Genomic DNA, 21,300 nt, shown 5'->3' with positions numbered 1-21,300 from the left:
ACAGCGGTAAATGGACAACAAGTGAAATCAAAAGTGACATGAAGGAGTCCATTGAATGCAAAGTGCATAGATCAATCTTTATGTATGGATGGTATCAAAACTTGATAGGAAGGAAAATGTATGATGGGATAATGGATGCTGTGTTATCAGACTATGAATGAGTGAATTTAATGAAGTGAAGTGAGGGATTTAGCCTAAATTTGTGTAATTGGTTCAATCACAATACAATTTTGAATTCCAAAACAGAAAGGTAAATTTGTTCTTTTAACCACAATTGCCTGTGGATAAACTGGGTGAACAACAGTTTATGGTTGGTAGTAAGTAAGTATGTTTGATTTTAGGGGAAATTTGTCAATAACTTATTCACTTATTAACAAATTCACTTCAAATTAATGATAACCCAATTCAACTCGGCTTATAACTTTTAGAATTACTTAATTCATATCAACTTAGTTAGCAGGGTAGGGTAGTAATTTGGTATGATTGTCGACGTCATTGGACGGACATCACTGGACGGACAATGACTTTACTCTGTTGACAACTCATGTTTCTTAAATCACACTATCCCATCTAAAAAGCCAGTAAAAGGAATTGCAATTCATCTTAATAAACGAGTTACTCCATTTCTATTATAAGTCTACTCAACTCCTCTATGATAGAAACTGCTTTAATAGAAATGAGATCTAATGTACAAACTCTACAAGGAGTAAGTGTATTGGACACACATCAACATTTAGCAGCAGTGCATTGTGCCTTATGTCTCCACTAACAAATATAACATGTAATATAATGTACATAACAAGGAACATAATAGTACAGGAGATACTCTTCTGAAGAAAAAATTGTCACCAGAAGCCTTATGCATGAGCAACACACAACATGGTGGGAGACTGGAACTCATACTATATAGTCTCAACTCTTTGGTAAAGACTCAAATGACTTTAAAATGTTAAGATCTATTCTTATAGTAAACATTGTCAATGTGTTCTTTCACCAGATGATTCCATGAAAGACGAGTTAGCAGGAACAACAGCATTATGTGTAGCTATGAAGAATAATACAATATATTGTGTAAGTATTTAGCTCTAGGAGTCTGAAAGTACTTTGAAACTATTATGAAGTATATGAATTATAATTAAAGTCAAATTACAAGTCAATTGTAACACAATCTGCTTCATGGGGAGCCAAAGGAGGCATTTTTGACAATTGAGTTAGTGTAATTATTTCCTTCTACAAACATTATGCTATCATATAATACTGAAAATACCAAAGGTCTAGCATACTTGGTTCGTAAGTTTTGAGGTTTTTTGATGTGTATTTTCCTATGTATTTTATTGTTTTTTAGTCCATATTTTTGCCTTTATCTCAATTTCAAATTTGCCGCCTTTGGCCCCCATGGACCAGATTATTGACAAAATTATTTCACCAATACCTCCAAACACATGTTCAGGCCCATGCAGGAAATTATTCAGTTATATAGGTTGATAGAATTCACTTCATCTTACAGCAATATTACTGATTTGACTCATTTTGACCTTGTGCAACATTTTGTTCCAATGTATTACTTGGCTATTCCAGTTGAAATTCATACACCCCCTATGGAAGACATGACCTTAATCTTATACACAGGGGGTGTGAATATCAAATCCGGTCACCTGAATGGGTGACTCCATTTACACTCGGTGTGGTAGATTAAGGAATGTCTTCTATAGGGGTTGTATGGAATTCAACTGGAATAGCCCATATCTGCCATATCAATGAGCATAAGGTTGCATGTAACCGTGCTACAGCAAATATCATTTGTTTGAATACCTGCTATAATATATTGTGACTGTTGCCTGAATGAACGGACCCAGTAAGTAAGTGACGTCAAAAGACATTCATACAGACACGTAAATTGGCAAAATATTGGCAATTCTGCCAATTGTGTAATGCAATTTATTTTCATGAGCATGCAATTTGTGAGTTACTTCAGATTGGTAAATTATATTCAGGTGCTATTTTATTAATTCTTATTTAGGTTATGTAACAGAAGAATAGAGTAAACAATTTTGTGTCTAATGTTCAGCAGCGTCAAATTAAGTGAATATTTGAGTTAGCAAAATGTTGATAGAGTGAAATTATTAGCTTTAAGGAACAAAGACCTTGAGAATTGATCAGAATTTAATTAACAAGAATTACTTGAAAAGCTTTCGTCAAGTTCATTACACACATGCAATTAATAATGGCTGATTTCTTGGTTATATGGTGATCAATTGTTGTGCAGTAAATCATGACTGACTGATGAAGTTATTCACAAGCAATGGATGTATGATTATTTTTTGTCATTTCTGATTTTAATGGAAATCACCTTTTATGGTAAAAGATGAAAATATCACTTCCAAATTTCAAAAAATCCAATTATTGCATAGTCTTATTGCTTTTGTTTGTTTCTATCCATATTCAGGGTAATGTTGGTGACTCAAGATCAGTAGCCAGTGTCAAAGGTCATGCCAAACCATTATCATTTGATCATAAACCCAGCAATGAAGAGGAATCTAAGAGAATAGTTGCTGCTGGGGGTTGGGTAGAATTCAACAGAGTCAATGGTAAGTATATAGCTAATAAGGACAAATATTTTTATTTTCAAAAATAGATTCTTTCAAAGGTTTCTTTTTGAATGCATTTTTTTTGCGGTTGTGCCACAAAGGTGCTGATAAACCGCATGCGTGAGTTTATGCTATCTGTGATGTGTGTGATTTGATACTGTAACCGGCAAAATATGCATAGAGAAGCTCATAATGATATGAGATAAGTTCCACAGCTGAAAATGACATGGCATGCAAATATTTCTGTGTACATTTAGTCATGAGTATTGTGTTAACCTGTATTTGTTTACATTAATTTTCAGGTAACCTAGCGCTTTCCAGAGCACTTGGAGATTTTGTGTTTAAAAGGAATGATTCCAAACGTGTAGAAGAACAGATTGTAATAGGTTGGTATTAACTTGGCTAGACTCATATGACAATAGATAGTTACATCTATATAATATAACACAAACAGGCAAAGTTAAAGCAAACACCGTGTGCTACAAGGCAATAGGTCTTCATTTAATATGCTTCATAAAAAATTATATTTTCTTGTTAATAATTGTGTTACTTGTGCAAGTTTAGAGGTGCAGACTGCAGCCTTTTTTGTGTAGTTTCTTACCATTTAGCTGATTTTCACAGATTATTGAACCTCCAAAGTATTGAATTGCCAATTATTGATCTATCAAGAAAGGTAGGATGTAGATTCAATCAAATGATTATCTACCCAATTGGTAAAAGTTAGGATTTTGGGGACTTTTTCCTTTTGTTTAGAAATTGGGCTACTTGCCTTCGTCATGGTGGCCTTCTCTGTGGTAACCTCGAGCAAGACATGGGACAGTAAGGGACATTCAAGTGCTTGGCTAATTTAAGTGTTTTCGCATTAGTGTGTGTTCAGCCAGCTTGGCTTATCTAGCAGGTTGACCACATTAGCTACTGATTTATTTGTTGACTGATCACCAGCAGGTGATTGTGCCTGTTCACTGCCCTAGTGATTGATACATGCTTGGTCATTTGAGCTCAAGGTTATTGTACACACTATACCTAGAGCAACATGTTTTGTATTATTTTGCAAAGACCACAGGAAACACATTGCCATTACTGTTTCCAATGATGTTTTGTTGTGTCATTTGCTATGAGGCCAACTTTCATGTTTTATTTGGTGCTGTACAAGTAAAAATTTTCAAGATACCTTTATTTTTGCACTTTTTGCCTTTCCAGCACATGCCACAAAAATAATAATGTACAAATTTATTCCTTTTGTGTGTTATTCTATGTAAGGAAACTTAAAATTGGAATTGCAGAAACAAGTGAAATAATTCCAAATCGCTTGAGTGTGAAAAAAGTAATCAGACAAACAGTAACCCCAGACAAAATAATGAAAACGGAACCAGTGATTTGCGCCTTTGTCAGACGTTCAACAGATATAAGTATGATTTATTTGCAATAAGTATGTAACAAAATAGCATGCAGATAAGGAGTCAGCCCCCAGTACCTGGACTTATTAGCGAAAACGATATTTAAATTTATAAAGGACCCAGACGAACTATCTAAAGTCACCACCCCAGTAACCTACAAAGGGCTTATAAATATCTTATAAATAAACAAGAATATTTTAGAGGACCTAGATGAAACCTATCTGAAGTCACCACCCCCGTGACCCATACAGAGGGAGCTGAATAATATCTTGTTAACAGAAAATTAGGAATATTTAATATAGCACCCCAGATGACCTATCTGAAAATCACATCCCCAGTGAACTACAAAAAAGGGAGATTATAAATATCCAAACAAAGAGCACAGCCAGTAATATAAAATGATGGGCTGAAACCTTTAACAATATTTGTGCATGCAAAATATAATTATATATCATATAGGGGAATTCCCAAGCAGGTTAAATTGGATAACTTGATCCCTAGTAAAATGTCTACATACTTTTAATTTATGTGAATTTCTTGTCCATACTTAAATAGATATATGTTTCAAAATAGAAAATATCTGCCAATGAAATTTTAAATTTGTTTAAATTGATGCTAATGCTTTAGCATTGCGCGATTGAAAAGACATGGTTGCACAAGTGTGCATTTTATTCAAAACAAAATTCGCTGTTTTGTCATTTTCCTTCAAATTTTTGTTTGACATTTATAACATTTAAATAATATTTAACTATATACACATTAGCCCACAAAAGAGATTTCGATGAGCTTTAAATCTCTATGCGATGAAGTATCCATTAGAAATTTGTCAATTGATAGAGCAATGGATGGGCATATGTCCAGAACTTTCCTGAAAGCAACCAAAATACCGCTTTCGAATGAAGTTAAACGACTGCACCGAGACCAACCTAAAGCCAAGGAAATTGTACCAACCCTTTGCTCTATCAACCCAATATAATTATAAAAATTTTTAACTTGTATTTCTTGACATTTTGACCTGATTGGTCTAATATATACATGTTAGATTTAGCTTTCACATAATCATGGAAATTTTTAATTTCTCTGTATATATAATTTTTTCGCCCCACAACTTCCAATGCCTTTCAGCAATTATTTTACGGGAGTGGTGGGTGGGAAAGAAATTTTGTAAAACACAACTTAGTCCTGTTGAATCTGACAAAGCAATGACGCTACATGAATTAAACGGAATGCAAGACATCGCCAACCGCAACCACGTGACCTGGTAACGGTAAACACACAGACAATGGGCCATGACAACGGGGGACCCAAGCATTTATTCTGCAGGGGTTAAATTGGTTTTCAATTGATGGGATTGAAAACTTTATTTCTTACTTATACAGTGCTGTGTGCCAATTATTAAGGATATTGTCATAGCCTTTTCCAGAGCTAGTTAGCTCCGGTCTCATTAAACATACAATGGTAGTGTTTGAAGTTTATGATGCAGGTGGTATCCCCTTTGCTTATATTCAGAAAGTACATGTATTACCTGGTTTTATGTGTCTAGAGTTCATAAATCTATCTGTAATAGGTGATTTTTTGCACGTAACATGTGGTTTTAGTTGTCTTGCAGTTGATACATGTACATGTTCTCTACATTTTGAAATGAAATTATGCTCAGGTAAAATTGAAGAGCAGCTGCACTACCCGTCCCTAGCTCATCAATCATGATGAAAAATTGCAAAATATATTGATAAGCTGTGATCGTGATCATGATGCTAGGAAGCTCTTGGATCCATAATAATTTTCAAGGCACAAAACTCACCAAATTATTATATTCTTATATTTCAGTTTATTTGTTGCTATGATACAAGATATTTATGTTTTTTTCTTCTTTCCTTAATAGCTGTACCGGACGTAACAGTAAACAATCTGAGCACAGATTATGAGTTCATAGTATTAGCATGTGATGGCATATGGGATGTACTCACAAATCAAGAAGTAGTAGATTTTATCAGGACAAGAATAGCTTCCAAAATGGAACCAGAAAAGGTAGGTTCTCTACCCCAGATTGTAGTTGCGTTCATTGTTTAGTCTTGCTTCCATTTTATTTTTTTGTTCATTAAACAATTTACAAATAAAAAGAAAGCGGAATTTGCCTTTAATTTTAAACAAACCATCCAGGTATTTCTGTTTCTCATCTTTGACATCACATGGTTCATTTCACACAATAAATAGGGTGTGTGCATCGGCTAGTGTGAAGGTACATTGTGGACACATTCATACAATCTGAAATGGCATTTAATATCAAAGTGATAGCAAAGATGCTGTAAGGACAGAGATATATGGGTCATTATTGTATTCTGGGGTCCAATAGTGTGACATACAGTCAAAATTTCAAAATTGAATATTAATGTCAAAAGTTAGCTTAAATTGAGTGGAATTATATACTCTTTTAAAATCTGCAAAATATTTTCAGCGATGATTGCCCAGAAATCTGTACGAAGCACATAACTGTGGAGAAATCACTCTAAAATGTCGCGCATAACCGGACACCAAACATGTTTTAACCCCTGCTAAACAAAAATATAAATGCCAAAATGGCTAAAAAGTTGCAAGTTAAATGTGGTTTAGGAGCTTTTATAATGTAAAAATAAAATAACATTATAAGAAGTTGCTGTAACCTTCAAAACAACATATTTGCATTTTGGTCAAAATACATGGTCAAAAATTGACCCAAAAGTTAATTATTGGGCCTGTTTTGTACAATTTCTGTCAGTTTAGATTAAAAGTTGCCATTTTTATGTGGGGCCAGCACAAGTGTGGCATAATAGATAAGTGGATGACTTTCTATAACATCAATTTTGTGCACATGAGAGAATTTAAGGTGCCCAGTGGTGTCGCGCATAACTGGACACCAAATCATTTGGTGTCCAGTTATGACTGACAATAACAGGATTTTCTAAGATTAAGTAAAGATAGAGACTTTTATTTTGATAAAGCACACAAAACAAACAATCCAGCTGATTGGGATATGGCAAAAACTTTAAGGAATAAAGTTAACAATATGAGATATTATCTTAAAAAGAATTATTGTAATGAAGCTGTTGTTAATAACATGAATGATAGTAAAAAACTGTGGAAAAGTATTAAGAAAATTATTCCAAACAGTAAATCATCCACTGTGCCTAACATTAATTCTAATAATGATGTTCCAAATGCTAAGTATACAGCAGACACATTTAACAAGTATTTTACATCAATTGGTAATGAACTTGGAAACAAATTTGATACAAATGCAAAATGTAAATTGTACATGTAATTCTATTTGCTCTCAACAATGTAATTCATCATCTACATTTAAATTCCAGGAAATTAGTCCTGAGTTTGTTTTTGATCAGATACATAATATGAAGATTGATAAATCAACTGGTCTAGATGAATTTAATGTCAAGCTGCTCAAATTAGCTGGACCTTACATTTCAAATTGTCTTGCATATATTTGTAATATATCTTTAAGTAAGTCTATTTTCCCTGCTCTATGGAAAAAAGCAAAAGTAACACCAATCTATAAATCAGGTGACAAAACTGATGTTGGAAATTATAGGCCCATTTCTGTTCTTCCAATTGTTTCCAAAATTATTGAGAGGGCCATTCATGATCAATTGTATTTGTTTATGACTAATGCAGGTCTTCTCTCTGAAGATCAATCTGGTTTCCGTGCCAACCATTCAACTACCACAACTTTACTTAATGTAGAAGATTTTATTCTTAAGAACATGGATAGTGGATTTGCTACTGGTGTTATATTTATTGATTTAAAGAAAGCTTTTGACACGGTCAACCATGAAATACTTCTTAAAAAACTTGAAAAATATGGTGTTCAAGGCAGAGAGCTTCTGTGGTTTAAATCATATTTGTATGAAAGATCTCAAACAGTTAGTGTAAATTCAATCTTGGGTCCTTTGTTATTTATTATTTTTGTAAATTGTATGCCTAATGCTGTTAACTGTAAAACCATTATGTATGCAGATGATACAAGTTTAATGTGTAAAGGAAAGAATGTTTTGGAAATGCAAGCTAAACTAGAGTCAAGTCTTCACAGTGTAGCAAATTGGTTTCATAAACAAACTTACTTTAAATGTTGATAAGACCAAGTTTATGATCTTTGGTACCAACCACATGCTTGAAAAGTTTAATGATATAAATCTAACATATGAGGGTAGTTTTATTATTGAACGAGTTCATGAGTTTAAATATCTTGGAGTAAAACTTGATTCTAAACTTTCTTGGTCAGCTCATGTAGATTATTTATGTAAAAATGTTTCTAAAAAAATTGGTGTCATTAGGCGTGTTAAATACTTCCTGCCTCGTCAAACCATTGTTATGTTATCAAATGCACTTGTTATGCCTCAATTTGATTATGGAAGTTCTGTATGGAGTAATTTTTCTAGTGAATTTCAAACAAGGCTGCAAGTGTTACAAATCAGCTAGCCAGGACAATTTTATCTGCAGATATTAGAACACCAATAAGTAACTTAATGAGTGCACTAAAGTGGTTAAAACTAAATGATAGATGGCAAAATCAACTTCTCATTAGTTTTTAAGTGTTTAAGAAATATAGGGCCATCTTATCTATCATCTCAATTTGAATTTGTTCATGATAGTCATATGCATATTACCAGGAATCATACATCAAACACTTTGGTTGTACCAAAATGTAATTCAAATTCAGGCAAGCGTGTACATTCCATGTCAGAGCTGCTAATACTTGGAATGGAATTGCACCTCAAATCCGGAAAGAATTAAATAATATGTCTTTGTATCAATTTAAAGTGCAAACAAATATTTCTGCTAAATAACTTGTATTTCTATTCCCTTATAAATTGTACTTTTATAAGAACATCTTAACTTTAGTTTGTATTTTATATAATCTTTGCCATATGTAACCAATATTATGCTTTTGATTTATCATGTGTATTTACCGTTTATCAATTTATGTACTTTACATTATTTATAATTGTATGAGGGCCTGCTTGGAAAGCAGTGCTTGACACTGAAGTGGAATTACCCTCAATAAAGAAAGATTATTATTATTACAAGCTATCTGTAATTATGTCATACTTTGAAAAGTGTATTTGACCTGCAAATTTATCTAAACATATCACACTGTTGTTTTAAGTATTCATTGTTTATCAGATACCCAATTTTTAAAAATTATGACATATTATTCAATTTCATGTGTCGGTCATAACTCGGTGTCCAGTTTGTCGTACAATATCCAGCTTTAACTTTAATTCAACTTATTTTGCAATTTCCATTTGTCAGTCATATATTTAAACATGTCATAATATATCATTTGAAGTATTTGTTGTTTACAAATTACCCCATTTTCAAAAAATATAGCACATTTTTCATTTTTACATGTCGGTCATAACGTCGCGCATAACGCGGACACCAAAATATGTACTTTGCGTAAGCGCTGTCTTTGTTAACAGATGTTTTGTCTCTAACATTTCTTTCATAATACAATTTTAGTATACATCCTATTCACTCAATAAGACCAAAAAAAAATAAGCAATGGTCACAAATGAAACTAACAGGCAACCAGATGTAGATGATCTTTTTTGTCACAAGTGGTGTCCATGATTTTCGAGACCTTACATGTAATAAAAATTAAAAATAGCTGTTAACAATTTCTTTTTTGAAAGTTTTTAGTAATAACCCACTTGTTTTGTATAAAAAATTACAAATAGGCCAAATACCTGTTACAGTTTTCAAAATTCAGGGCAAATTATATGTCGGTCATAACCGGACACCATTGGACCCCAGAATACAATAATGACCCATATAAAAGTTCTTATCATGTTAATCTTACTATCTTGGTCCTACTAGATTTTATTATTAATTCATTTTCATTCTTGTTTCAGATATGCGAAGATTTAATGACAAGATGTCTTGCACCAGACTGCCAAATGGGGGGATTAGGGTGCGACAACATGACTGTCATATTAGTGTGCCTGTTACAAGGGGAAAAATATGAAGATTTGGCTACCAAATGTGCACAACCAAAACCTGACACACCCCCATGGAATGGAGTGGATGCTTCTTTGTAAATGGTGTAACCGTACAGATAGGTAAGTACCATTTGTGTGAATAGGGAAACTTATTTTTGTCAACTTTTTTCTGTGTCATAATTTTGATTGGAGTAAGAATTGAACATAGAGATGAAGTTATAAAATCCCAGATCTCACTTCATGAGAAGTATAGAAATGCTGGCACAAGTCTTTCCAATGATACTTCAGCATAGTTCATATTAAAAACATGCAGTGTATCAGACAGGTTAAGAAGTGATAGCTGGTATATGCATTTTGTAACTTCTTTTGGACCAAGAGCCCAGGTACAGTCTGATCAAAATTGGTCAAATTATTGAACATTGACCTACTCTCCATGGGGGAGGAAGGGTCACTCTGGTATGATTTTGTACCCGTGGAACCAAATATTTTCACAGCATCATTAAATAAATGTAACACTACCTGATATGTGTATTGGATTGTCCCATTTATGGATAGTAGCATCAATTTGATTCCATGTAGTACATCTGGCACCTCATACAATCTAATTAAGAATGCCTTGCATTAATATCACTTTATTTTTGTTCTCATTTGCAGGTTAACATTAGCTTCAATGTGGCTTCCCCTAGACTTGATCCAAACCAAATCTAGATCCTATGTGAGGGAGGGAGGGAGGGAGGGATGATCTAAACATTGTTTCACCTCACATTTGGAGTGACGCAGGTGGGTATTTGGCAGAGTTTGCAAACCCTGGCCTAATTCCCTCAGAGTGTATACACACACGCCTGCAAGGGCAGTTCATCGGCATGCTTGTGCCGCAATCGCTCAAAGGCACGGATATCACTTCCAAACTTGAGGTAAAACAAAGTTTAGCCAAGCAACCAGCAACCTGTCAATGCTGCAAGAAACTTGAAACACCCTAAAGAAACACCTTTAAGTGTAACACTCATGTTACTTTGGGTGTGTGGCCATGCTACCATCAACATGCTGCTGTTGCTGCCAATTGTAAAGTGTATCATATCACAGGCGAAGAAAAGGGACATAATTATATGCCGTACATCCGTGTGCTTATTAATTTGTTTTCGGCCAGCGTTTTCCGCAAACTTCAAAGTAGATTTTTGTATGTTTTAAATGTAAAAGAAAAAAAAAAAAGGAAAAGCTGTAGTGTTAGTAAAAGCTTTTGATTTGAGATTATCTCAATTTAAGGTTAGTGTCTGGAGACAAGTTGTTTGTAGTGGGAAATGAAAAGAATGACCCTCATTGAATTATGTGAGAACTGTTCAGGAAATTTTTAACAGACTTCCACTGGCATCTCTGGATTATACACCTTACAGAATAATGCTGTATAATCCCTCAATGAAGTTTTGACAGTATGCTAACATTTGGTGTAGGCTTACATGGAATATAAACCCAGTTTTATGGATCATGTCATATTTGTTGAACTCTTTGGACTTTATTAGGTCAAAGGTTAGCATAATATGATCTGTTTATGACCTTCAGATGTCAGAGATTCACGTTAGAGTGAAGGTACTGTAAGAGGTATGTTTTAAGATATTTGTCTCCTTACAAATATACTTACTTCTACAAAGCTTTATACTTTATAAAGCTGTAAAGTGTATAGATCTAGTGTTTGCAATACATTATTTTGTTCAAATCCTTATTGTAACATGTCCCAAAAGTGATGGTTTCTCAAAAAGATGAACATAATTCAGCGATAATGTGCTTTATGCACAAAGCTGTGTTATGATCATACTTTTGAAGACCCTAATAATATATCAGATGTACACAGGTTTTGTCTCTGACAAACCAATGTAGCAGAATTTCCACAGTCTTACATCCAAGGCTATGAAGAATCTGTCTTCAACAATTGAATGTTTACCATAAAAGGAGAAGTATTGCCACATTGTATATATGTTGCACAATTCTGTCCTGATGATACAAGGTCAGGTTGGTTGCATCAAGTTCAGGGATGTCTATTCTTCTAGAAAGCCAAAATAATTCCCTGACCCTACTGTGATTCTTCCTAAATATCTTCCCCAAAAGGGGCAAAATAATTCCCCAACCCTGTTAGTGAATTAGAGAAGAATAGACATCCCTGTCCAGATTTTAGGCTTACCATGTGTGCTTAAAGTTAATACCAAAAGCAGTATATATAGTATTGACCCATGGGAGGTTGTTACAGGGTCTTGGTTGGTTTCCTATGCTTGTGCCAACAATGACCCTATAAAATGGGACTGAAAAGGTGAAAATGATGGCTATGCGATATCAAATATAGCAAACAATCCCAATGTTTTCTCATTCTAGGTCGCAGAAAGAATTGATTTTTTTGGATAGTTAAATTAAACAGGAATTTATCAAAATTTACAGCCAATGCCCTTCCCAGATTTCAGTGAAAGGTTGCCACTTGATCACTGCCTGGGAGCCCCTTTGTTCTAATCCCACATTTAAAATCCTGCATAGATTGTGAATCAGACCAAAATTTATGACATCCTCCCCCATTGGGGTATTGTAGACTTGTCAATTTAGAAATAGACAAATCACCATACGCTGTTACTGATTGTACAATAGTTTTATCTTCCATGGATAGTTTCTCTCCTCCATGTGACCTCATGCAGTCTAGTATCCAAATGATTGGTATCCATCAGTTTCTAGTGATTAGGGACAAGACTACCACTTTAAAATGGATTATTCCATTTCTCAACCAAATTCATCAGTTTTAGCCTTTTCAGAATCCAGATTCATTTTCATTCAAAAACAGTGGAAAAGGTGTGTAAGATTCTGGAACTCCAAACAGCATTTCCAAAATATGTGCCAAATTGTGTGATATCTAACTGGATTTCAATGTGAAACACACAAAATATATGCCATATGGATTGACCAGATAGTTCAAGTGCATTTGTGTTACATGTTGCAGTGACATCTTCCACACAAGGGGTATATATTTCAAATGGAATAGCCTAATACAGCATTAGAGCTACCTAATTTGTAGATTCATATTACAAGGTAGTACGGTTTCCATGAAACATGAAAACTGATTAATACCAATCATTTTGAGACAGCCTATATAAATTTGTACTAAGATGGACCATACAGTGATGGAAACATTGTGCAATGTTGCCTTTTACCAATTGATCAGTATATTCACCATCAAAATGATGATGTAACAGGATTAACTACTATAGCAATAGATGCATACAATTTTTGAATAGATTGCCCTGCACTACAATGTTCATGTATTGATGTACCTATCATGCATTGAACCATAGATGTCAAAGAAATACTAATCACTCGCACCTGTATGATTAGTATCTTTGAAAAGAGCGGTATTGTATTCAATCTATGATTGCAGACATACTCAGGTGATGAGTGCAACCTGCGTGTAGTGCAGGGCGATCTGTTCAAAAATTGTATTAATCTATTGCTATTGTAGTTAATCCGATTATTACATCACTTCGACGGCGAATAGAAAGAGGCTGCCACCTCTGGCATCACTATATTTTTTTCATCTTGGTTAGACAGTGACATCAGTGAGCATTTCATTGGCAAATCATGAGATCTAACTCAAGATGCCACATAGATATATGTGAGTATCATGTCACTGACTAGCCAGCATGAAATATAGTATAGATTCCATTCACTGGTGGGTGTGTTGATATGAATGTAATGGAGCAAGGACATTTACAAGCATTGAACATGGCACCTGTCTCGTAAGCTCTCATACTATTTGACAGGTGACATCCTGGCTGAAACATAAGTGGTTTGACATTTAGCTAATCAAAGCTGGTTCTTTTACTCTTAGATCATCACATTGGCTATTTTGTACATACAAGTTAGGATTGGTAAATTTTCACTTCTTCCCATTTCAAAACACTGCAAACACCAATGTAATAAGATGTTAATTCCCCATGCTAAAAGTCGGCATTTCATGATATGTAGAATATGACAAATGTATATGTAATTCAGCAAAAAATATGCAAACTTTGAATTGCAGTGACCAGGTAAATTGCAATGTTTTGAAATTATCTTGTAAGAGGATTCTGGTCAGCACAGTGGGTAAAGTATATTTTTATAATAATATTGCATGCATATAAGCCATAATACTCAATCTTGTAAAATAAATATACCCTTTTGTTTTCTCTCTCTGCTCAATATGGTACAGCATCTGTAGTAAATATACTAAACAAGGTGATGTGTGTGTATCATAGTTCTGTCGGGATACCACAGGTTTCAATGGACATTTTAGATTTTCCAGTTACATGGGTCAGTTGGAAAATGAGCCGTAACAGATTGAGAATAATTCAAATGATATATCTAGGTGAACTTGTTGTTTGTTAGTACCAAATGGGTATTTTGAATCAGGAACCATACACACACCTATTGGGTTTTGTTTTTCCATACAGAATGTATGACAATGAAACTTTTGTGAAAATGATAGTAAATACAATATTTATCAGCTGCGGCATAAGAAATTGGTTTCAGTTCTTTCATACGTTATTTTGCCACACTGTGAATAGAGAGTTATAGCGTTGTTCAGTTCTAAACCATTGAGTTTTGATAGTTTAATTGTTATGTTTCAGGTGCAAACAAATATTCCTGCAATAGTTGCCTTTGCATTTTGTGAGATACAAGGCTTTATGTGATGTCATGTCTGGGACCAATATACATGTATGACACTTCACGTGACCCATGGTGATAACCAGCGTTTGGTCCAAGGCAGAGCCATATTTCAAGCACTGCATATAATCACAAACAAACATAAGACAATATATTATGTTTCATATTCTGTATGATATATTAGCCACAAAACCTAGGACAGCTGTTGTAGACACATCTTATTCAGGGCTTGAGTTTGAGCATTTCAGGTGAGCACAATTTGCTCTCCTGATTGTGTTTGGAGAGATGTCAGGAAGTGCAGTCAGGATGCTTTACAAATTGTGTACTGCATGTAGACAGCACTTTGTGATGGTATCTAGCAGATATTTTATAAGAGCCAATCTCAAGACATAACAACTTGTGCACTAGTGTCAGCAGCTTGTGATGAGAGCAATTAATAACACTGCTAAAGAACTTGTGGAAAACCAATTTCATGTACAAGAATTGTAAATTACTCTTCTTGTAGCATTTATGAGATGGTAGATATTTTAGGAGAGCAATTTGTCACACACCTGAGGAATTTGGGAAGACCTTTTAAGAAGATGTATAGACAACTGTGCTTCAAAGCCAAGCCCTGCTTGTTTGCTGTCACATGATGGTGTAATTCCTATAGCAATTAGATGTCAAACCACATGCAGGTTCATGAGGTATTTTTTGTAATTTCTGTGAGACTTGATTTTCTTGATTTGTATTTGATGTGTCAGTAGTAAATTGTATGTAGGATATTGTCACCTTGTATTTTCTTGTTTATTACCTATACCAAACAGGATTTGTTCTTTCTGTGACTCAAGCTCAGTACATATAAGTCCTGCATCTTGTAAAATTAGTGATATTGTATAACTTTAGTATATAAAAAGCCACCCTGTCGAGCCTTGGCAAGGTTGCTGAATTCTGCATACCAAGGATAATTAGTTTAACATAGCAATCGCTTGTTAGTTGAATCTCCTATGGTTACCACCCCAACTGTAATCTTAAACGTAATCTCTTAATCATAATCTTAGCACTAATCCTAACCCTAAAACCTAACCCTACTCTTAATCTCAAAGTAACTCTTAACTAGTCCTAATCTCTCTGGGTGCACACAGCTGTTTATGTCATTACAGACTGAATCAGTGCTGTCCCATTGTAAAGTAACTTACTACAAATAGAGGAGTGTAAGAAAAAGGCGAAACTGAGTAACCAGATTGAGAGGAGAGGAAAAGAAAAGCAGTTTGTGAATTATGGGTAGCTGAATCTGGTTAAATAATATATGTTTAAGTTGCATGCAAATGTGTGACCTGCTACCACGAAATGAGTGTAAAGTCGCAAATTGGTAGTTTCAAGACATCCTGGATGCTGATTTGATGTTCTTTGTTTGCCTCGCACCTGTACAAGCCAGTAGTATGTCCTTTGTGTATGGACATACTATTGGATTGAACAGGTGAATGTGAGACAAAGAACACCAACACAGCAGCCAGGACTCATTTTGTGATAGCGGGTCACACATATGGGTGGCATATAGAGGTATTCACCTTGTACTGATTTTTAATAATTCATCAGTGTTGATGAACATAACAATTGAATAATCAGTGTTGATGAACGTAGCAATTGAATTAATGAACTTGTATCATTTATAAATGCATAATCCTTGATAATTGATGTATAAAATCTTAACATTGTGAACCTAGGGGTCCAAAAATCATCCAGATATTAATATTTCATGTATTACTCTTTCAAAAAAAAATTGCTGTATTGCCCTCTGCGACAGACCCTAAATCCTGAAGAAAAAAAAATTAATGACCATTTTTACATATATTCAAAATCTTAATGTTTTCCTCTTCAAATTTAATGTTTTATTGAAAGTAGTCTCTAAGCGATTATCACCATTATTAAAATAATTGACTAACCCTAAACCCGCCATCCTGATTTTTCCCATTTAAGGGCAACACAACAATTTTTTTTAGACTTATTATTATTATTGTTTTGCATCATATGTATAGCATATAAATATCAAAATTTATAAGGGCTACAGGTTCTTAATTTCAAATTCAGATCACTTTCTCTATGCGTACAGCCTTGGCCCACTCCTTGTCTAGTCTTATGTACTGCACTAGGACATATTGGGAGAGTCATGGGCTATGGGAAAATTATTGATTTGATGGTCGCTTCAGCAGTAGGAAACTCTGTGTATTCTAGAACACTACTGGGTGTCCATTCCACACAATCCTGATTCTGACGTTGACTCGGTGGCAGCCGGCATGAGTGTACAAAGTATGCTGTGTTTATTTTCAGGATCCATAGGGTGCAAATGATAACAAGTTTCATAGTCAGAGCTCTGAAGTTACCATCCTACTCTTTTTGAAATTGACTGCAAGCTAGCTACAGGTGGTGCTCTGTACAAAAGATGAATGACCCCTCCTAAGAACATGTCCATTTCATCTCACTCTGTAGGTGTAAATTGCCATTCCAGCATTGTCTGTTCTCGTACATACATTTGTTAACCAAGGTTGCAGAATTTGATAGCCTTACTCGCACAATAATTAAAGTGTGTATGTACTTTATTTTGAAGGTCAAATTTTCTCTTTTTCAGATTGATTTCACATGTGCCATTTGTTTGCTTCATTGGCAAACAAATGGCACATGTGAAATCAATCTGATGAAGAGAACATTTGTTTGCTTGCTCCAAAAAATGCACAAATTTGCTTTTTGATGAGTTTTAGGGTGGTCTAGTTCTGCAAAACACTAATAATCCCTCTAAAGTGTCTAAAAGGTCACTGAACCTATTAAATAACCATTGCCATTTGACGAAAGCAGGAATGTTTACATAACTGAAAATTTTAAGGTGTTTTAATGTCAAATTCTTCGGCATAAACTTTGACTGCGTTGATTTTGTCGTGGCTGTTTCAAGAAGAGAATGTGGAGCTGCATGTATGTATATTTCAGGAACTGATAAATTTGACGGTTGAAGCCAAGAGAGGGCAATAATGAAATTGTTCAAGAGCGTAACAGAATTTGAAAACAGAAAAACTAAATGGTCGAATTGTGTACATAGAGTGAATTGACCATTGTAATGCCCATGTGCAATCTTGTAGATTGAAGTTAATTACTTTATGCTGTTGTTTCATGATGGATCAAGATAAACAATTTATTATGTAATAGACATTTAATTAACTCAATTTTAAGTTGAGTAGAGTTAGAAACTGACGTCAGCAAGATTATTGGACAAATTTGATGTTCTACAATTCTAAAAATTGGATTCCCTGATTTAGATACCAGAAATGCAATTACGAGTATGTGTGTCCATAACAAAAAGTTTAATTTTCTATCTGTCACCTTAAAGCCATAATGTATGATTTCTGTCAAATTTTAATTTTGTTATTGTTTAAAATAATGTTGGTAATAACTGCCGGGAAGGCGGGCGGGAAGGGTTTCTATCCATTTTAGGCTGATATAACATGGTAAAGTGATCGAAAGAAACCCCACTGGCTATTTTGGCCGTTTAAACCCCACTGGCTATTTTGGCCATTTAACATGGGAATTCTATGGAGGACTTAAAACCATGATGTCAAAATTGCTCTGTTGACCTACAAACACAACAAATTTGGCCGATTCCATGTAGGTGTAAGTTGGGACATTTGTAAACATTACAAATATGCCAAAAAATTAGGTTTGAAAAAAATTAGTTAACCAATTTCATATTATAAGAACGTACATTATGGCTTTAATAATGGATGGATGTGAACATATTACTATGGTATCTGCATTGGTGTTTTTTTCTTTATAATTCTTGAATTTGTGATGTGTCAGAATTTAGAAAGAGGAAATACAAGAAAAATAGGTCCATTATGGTTGAACATCTTTTTTTTTTTTCTTCATTTTTTTCTTTCTGCAGCTTTTTTGTTTGTTTTTAGAAATCTATTTGCTAATATTGTTTCTAGAAATTGATTTTATAATGCATGATTTGTTTCAATGGTTGTCTTACATTCAGGTGATGTAAACAGTATATTTTTGAAAAGTGTACAGAATTTAAGTAAGTTTTGAAAACTAATAACATCAAGCCAGTTTTGTAAGCTTTGATGTTTCAGTCATGTAGTGTTTGCAATGTAATTTTGTTCTAGCCTCCTCCGTTTAGTTGGTGGTTAAGTAATCTATCCAGTGTTTGATGTTAAGTCATGTCAACTTCAGTGAACAAGGGAACTGTTATATAGAATTGTTTGTTTACTATGTGCCAGGGTGTGGATTTTTACATATTTCAGTGATAAACTTTTTTTTTTTAATCGGTGAAGCCATATGAATGCAATTAGTATCATAACCCGTAAGTGTAACATTTCATATATACTTCTTATATGTCAATTTGACTTGATGTGTTATCGTTATGTTACATATGAGGAGGGGATCAGCTTTGCAACTAAACTATAGTCTGTATACCTTTCTTGAGTCAGCAATTCAGATATTGTATTTTATTGTTATCTATATGCAATGATGAGAAATATATAAAAGTATACATTTTCAGAAAGGAAATGATGCAAAGAATCCAACTAGCATAACATATTCCTGCAAAAATTAAGTTTTGAAGAAAATCTCAACATTTGATTTTACTTTACTGACTCAAGGAAGGTATACAGACTATAGGACCATTTACATGGCCTCATCCTCATTCTGTGGTTTGTTCCCATTAAAAACACTACTTGCAGACATTAATGGTAATTACTATATTAAAACTATAACAATTCAAAAGTTGTATACTTGATGACAGTTCTTGGGTGCACTGAAGCTCACATGTTTACATGGTGGGTGAACATATTGAATGCAACTAACTTGTATCTGCAGTAACTGCTCTGAGGTTTAATTCTTGTTTCTGCTTCTAATTTTCCATCACTTCGTCAAATTCTTCAGGGATTAATGGTTAATGCCATAAATCCTGAACCGGCTATTCCAACTACCTTGTGAAGACATTGCAGATACAAGTGTTGCATTCATACACTTTGCAAATATGCAGTGATTGCATTAATGGTCATGTGTATTCATGTAAAATCAATTTCAAATTAATAAAAAATGTATATCCATGAAGAGACCGTGTCTTGATTTATTGTTTATCTTAAAACTTCCATTTCCCCAACAAAAAACCCTGAGTGGGTAAGGTGTTTTACAGGTCCATCAGGTTTTTTTGTTCATGGAGCCCATATCTCATATGCAATTCATACCATGTGTCTTGAATGGCTATTGCAGCCCACCAACCCTGTGGTTAAAGGGCAGGTCTATTGCAAAAACAACATCATATCATTGGCAAGCTAATATTATGAGGACAATGAAAATGACTCTTTTTTGAGAAAATAAGACGTTTAAAATTGATATCCCGCAAAAACCAACTTAAGAGATGAGTTCCTTCGAACGAGACAGATTTGACCTAGAAAAAGGTTTACGTCATGAAATGACTGTGCCTGCTGTGCGAGAAGGGACTTTAAACATACTCAATACACAGAACGTATACTGTTGTTCACAGAAAAAAAATCTGAATTAAGTATTACAAATTTAATGGTTTTTAAACATATGGATCAAATCAGCCGCTTCTTTTTTTATATATTAGTAAATTGTGATATTACAATTATCAATATCATGAGAAATATTTGGGCTAAAAAATAAAAAATAATTTGAGCTTTGAGTTTGTGTTAAGTCTACAAACTCATGTATCTGATTTCCCTGTGCAAAATTGCAATGCTATAGTTATTATAGTTTCAGTTGGATGAAATAACAAAGCAAACACATAGTAACAATACTGTGTGAGGATTTATTTACGAAATGAGAACAATAGTCTGCATATTGTTATGGTAAATAATAGTAAAACTCATTGTTGCTAATGTCAAACTTGTCACACAAGTAAATGAGAGCATGATATAGTGTCCGCTTCATTTACTTATGTCGTGGCCCGCTGCCTTGAAAATTAATTTCGCTTCAAACGGGGGAAGAACACGTACGAGCCCGAACTTTGCCCACACAATTTCTCTTTTTTCAGGAGAAATGCGCATAAAAAAATAGCAATGAGTGTCAACTTGTAATGTACGAATTATTCTCTTCGAATAGAGATAAACTTGTTTTTGCAATAGACCTGCCCTTTAAGAGGCTATGAATAATTCCTAAAATCTCAAACCATCGTTTGTCTACCTTTATCTGATCCTTACCCAAATGACGAGTACCATTGAACCCTTTTAACCCTTTTGAACTCTTAATGTGGGTCTGCTTATTGGCATAATGGTAAAAGCCTAGCAATTCCTGTGGATTATCAAACAATATATGCATTGTGCAATCACTCAAAATGAATGTGACGGACTTGATTTAATTCGAATAATAGCAATCATTTATTTCCATAATAACATCTATACAATTACATAAAATTGATATTGAAGATACAGATGATGGCTGAATGGCCAGTAAGGCCTGATAATAAAGCCCTCTCATGGAGAGAAAAAACTTCAAACACAAATTATATCAAATGCATACGTAGGTGCTACAATTTGCTGAAACTGCCAACAAAATGAATCATTTTGTTGTATGCTGAATGACAGATTAGTGTTAACCATACAGATCTAGCATGTGAATTGTAAACGAGCAATACCGACCAAGGCAAAAGCAGCT

General features: G+C 34.2%; 1 protein-coding gene across 2 annotated transcripts in view; it reads left to right on the top strand.

Moving 5' to 3' along the window:
- Positions 1-19,737, top strand: part of LOC140161329 (probable protein phosphatase 2C T23F11.1) — a 54,795-nt gene extending 35,058 nt beyond the window's left edge. For both annotated transcript variants that reach the window (XM_072184810.1, XM_072184809.1), the window contains exons 5-10: positions 998-1,071; positions 2,447-2,588; positions 2,891-2,974; positions 5,868-6,013; positions 9,892-10,098; positions 10,633-19,737. In XM_072184810.1, coding sequence (XP_072040911.1) covers positions 998-1,071; positions 2,447-2,588; positions 2,891-2,974; positions 5,868-6,013; positions 9,892-10,077 — 632 coding nt within the window. In that variant the 3' untranslated portion in view covers positions 10,078-10,098; positions 10,633-19,737. The remainder of the gene's footprint in view (positions 1-997; positions 1,072-2,446; positions 2,589-2,890; positions 2,975-5,867; positions 6,014-9,891; positions 10,099-10,632) is intronic.
- The last annotated feature ends 1,563 nt before the right edge of the window (positions 19,738-21,300 follow it).

This window comes from Amphiura filiformis, chromosome 9 (genome assembly GCF_039555335.1).
Source record: "Amphiura filiformis chromosome 9, Afil_fr2py, whole genome shotgun sequence".
Lineage (NCBI taxonomy): Eukaryota > Metazoa > Echinodermata > Ophiuroidea > Amphilepidida > Amphiuridae > Amphiura > Amphiura filiformis.
The sequence above is the reverse complement of the archived record's forward strand: the minus strand, read 5'-3'. Positions and strand labels throughout refer to the sequence as shown.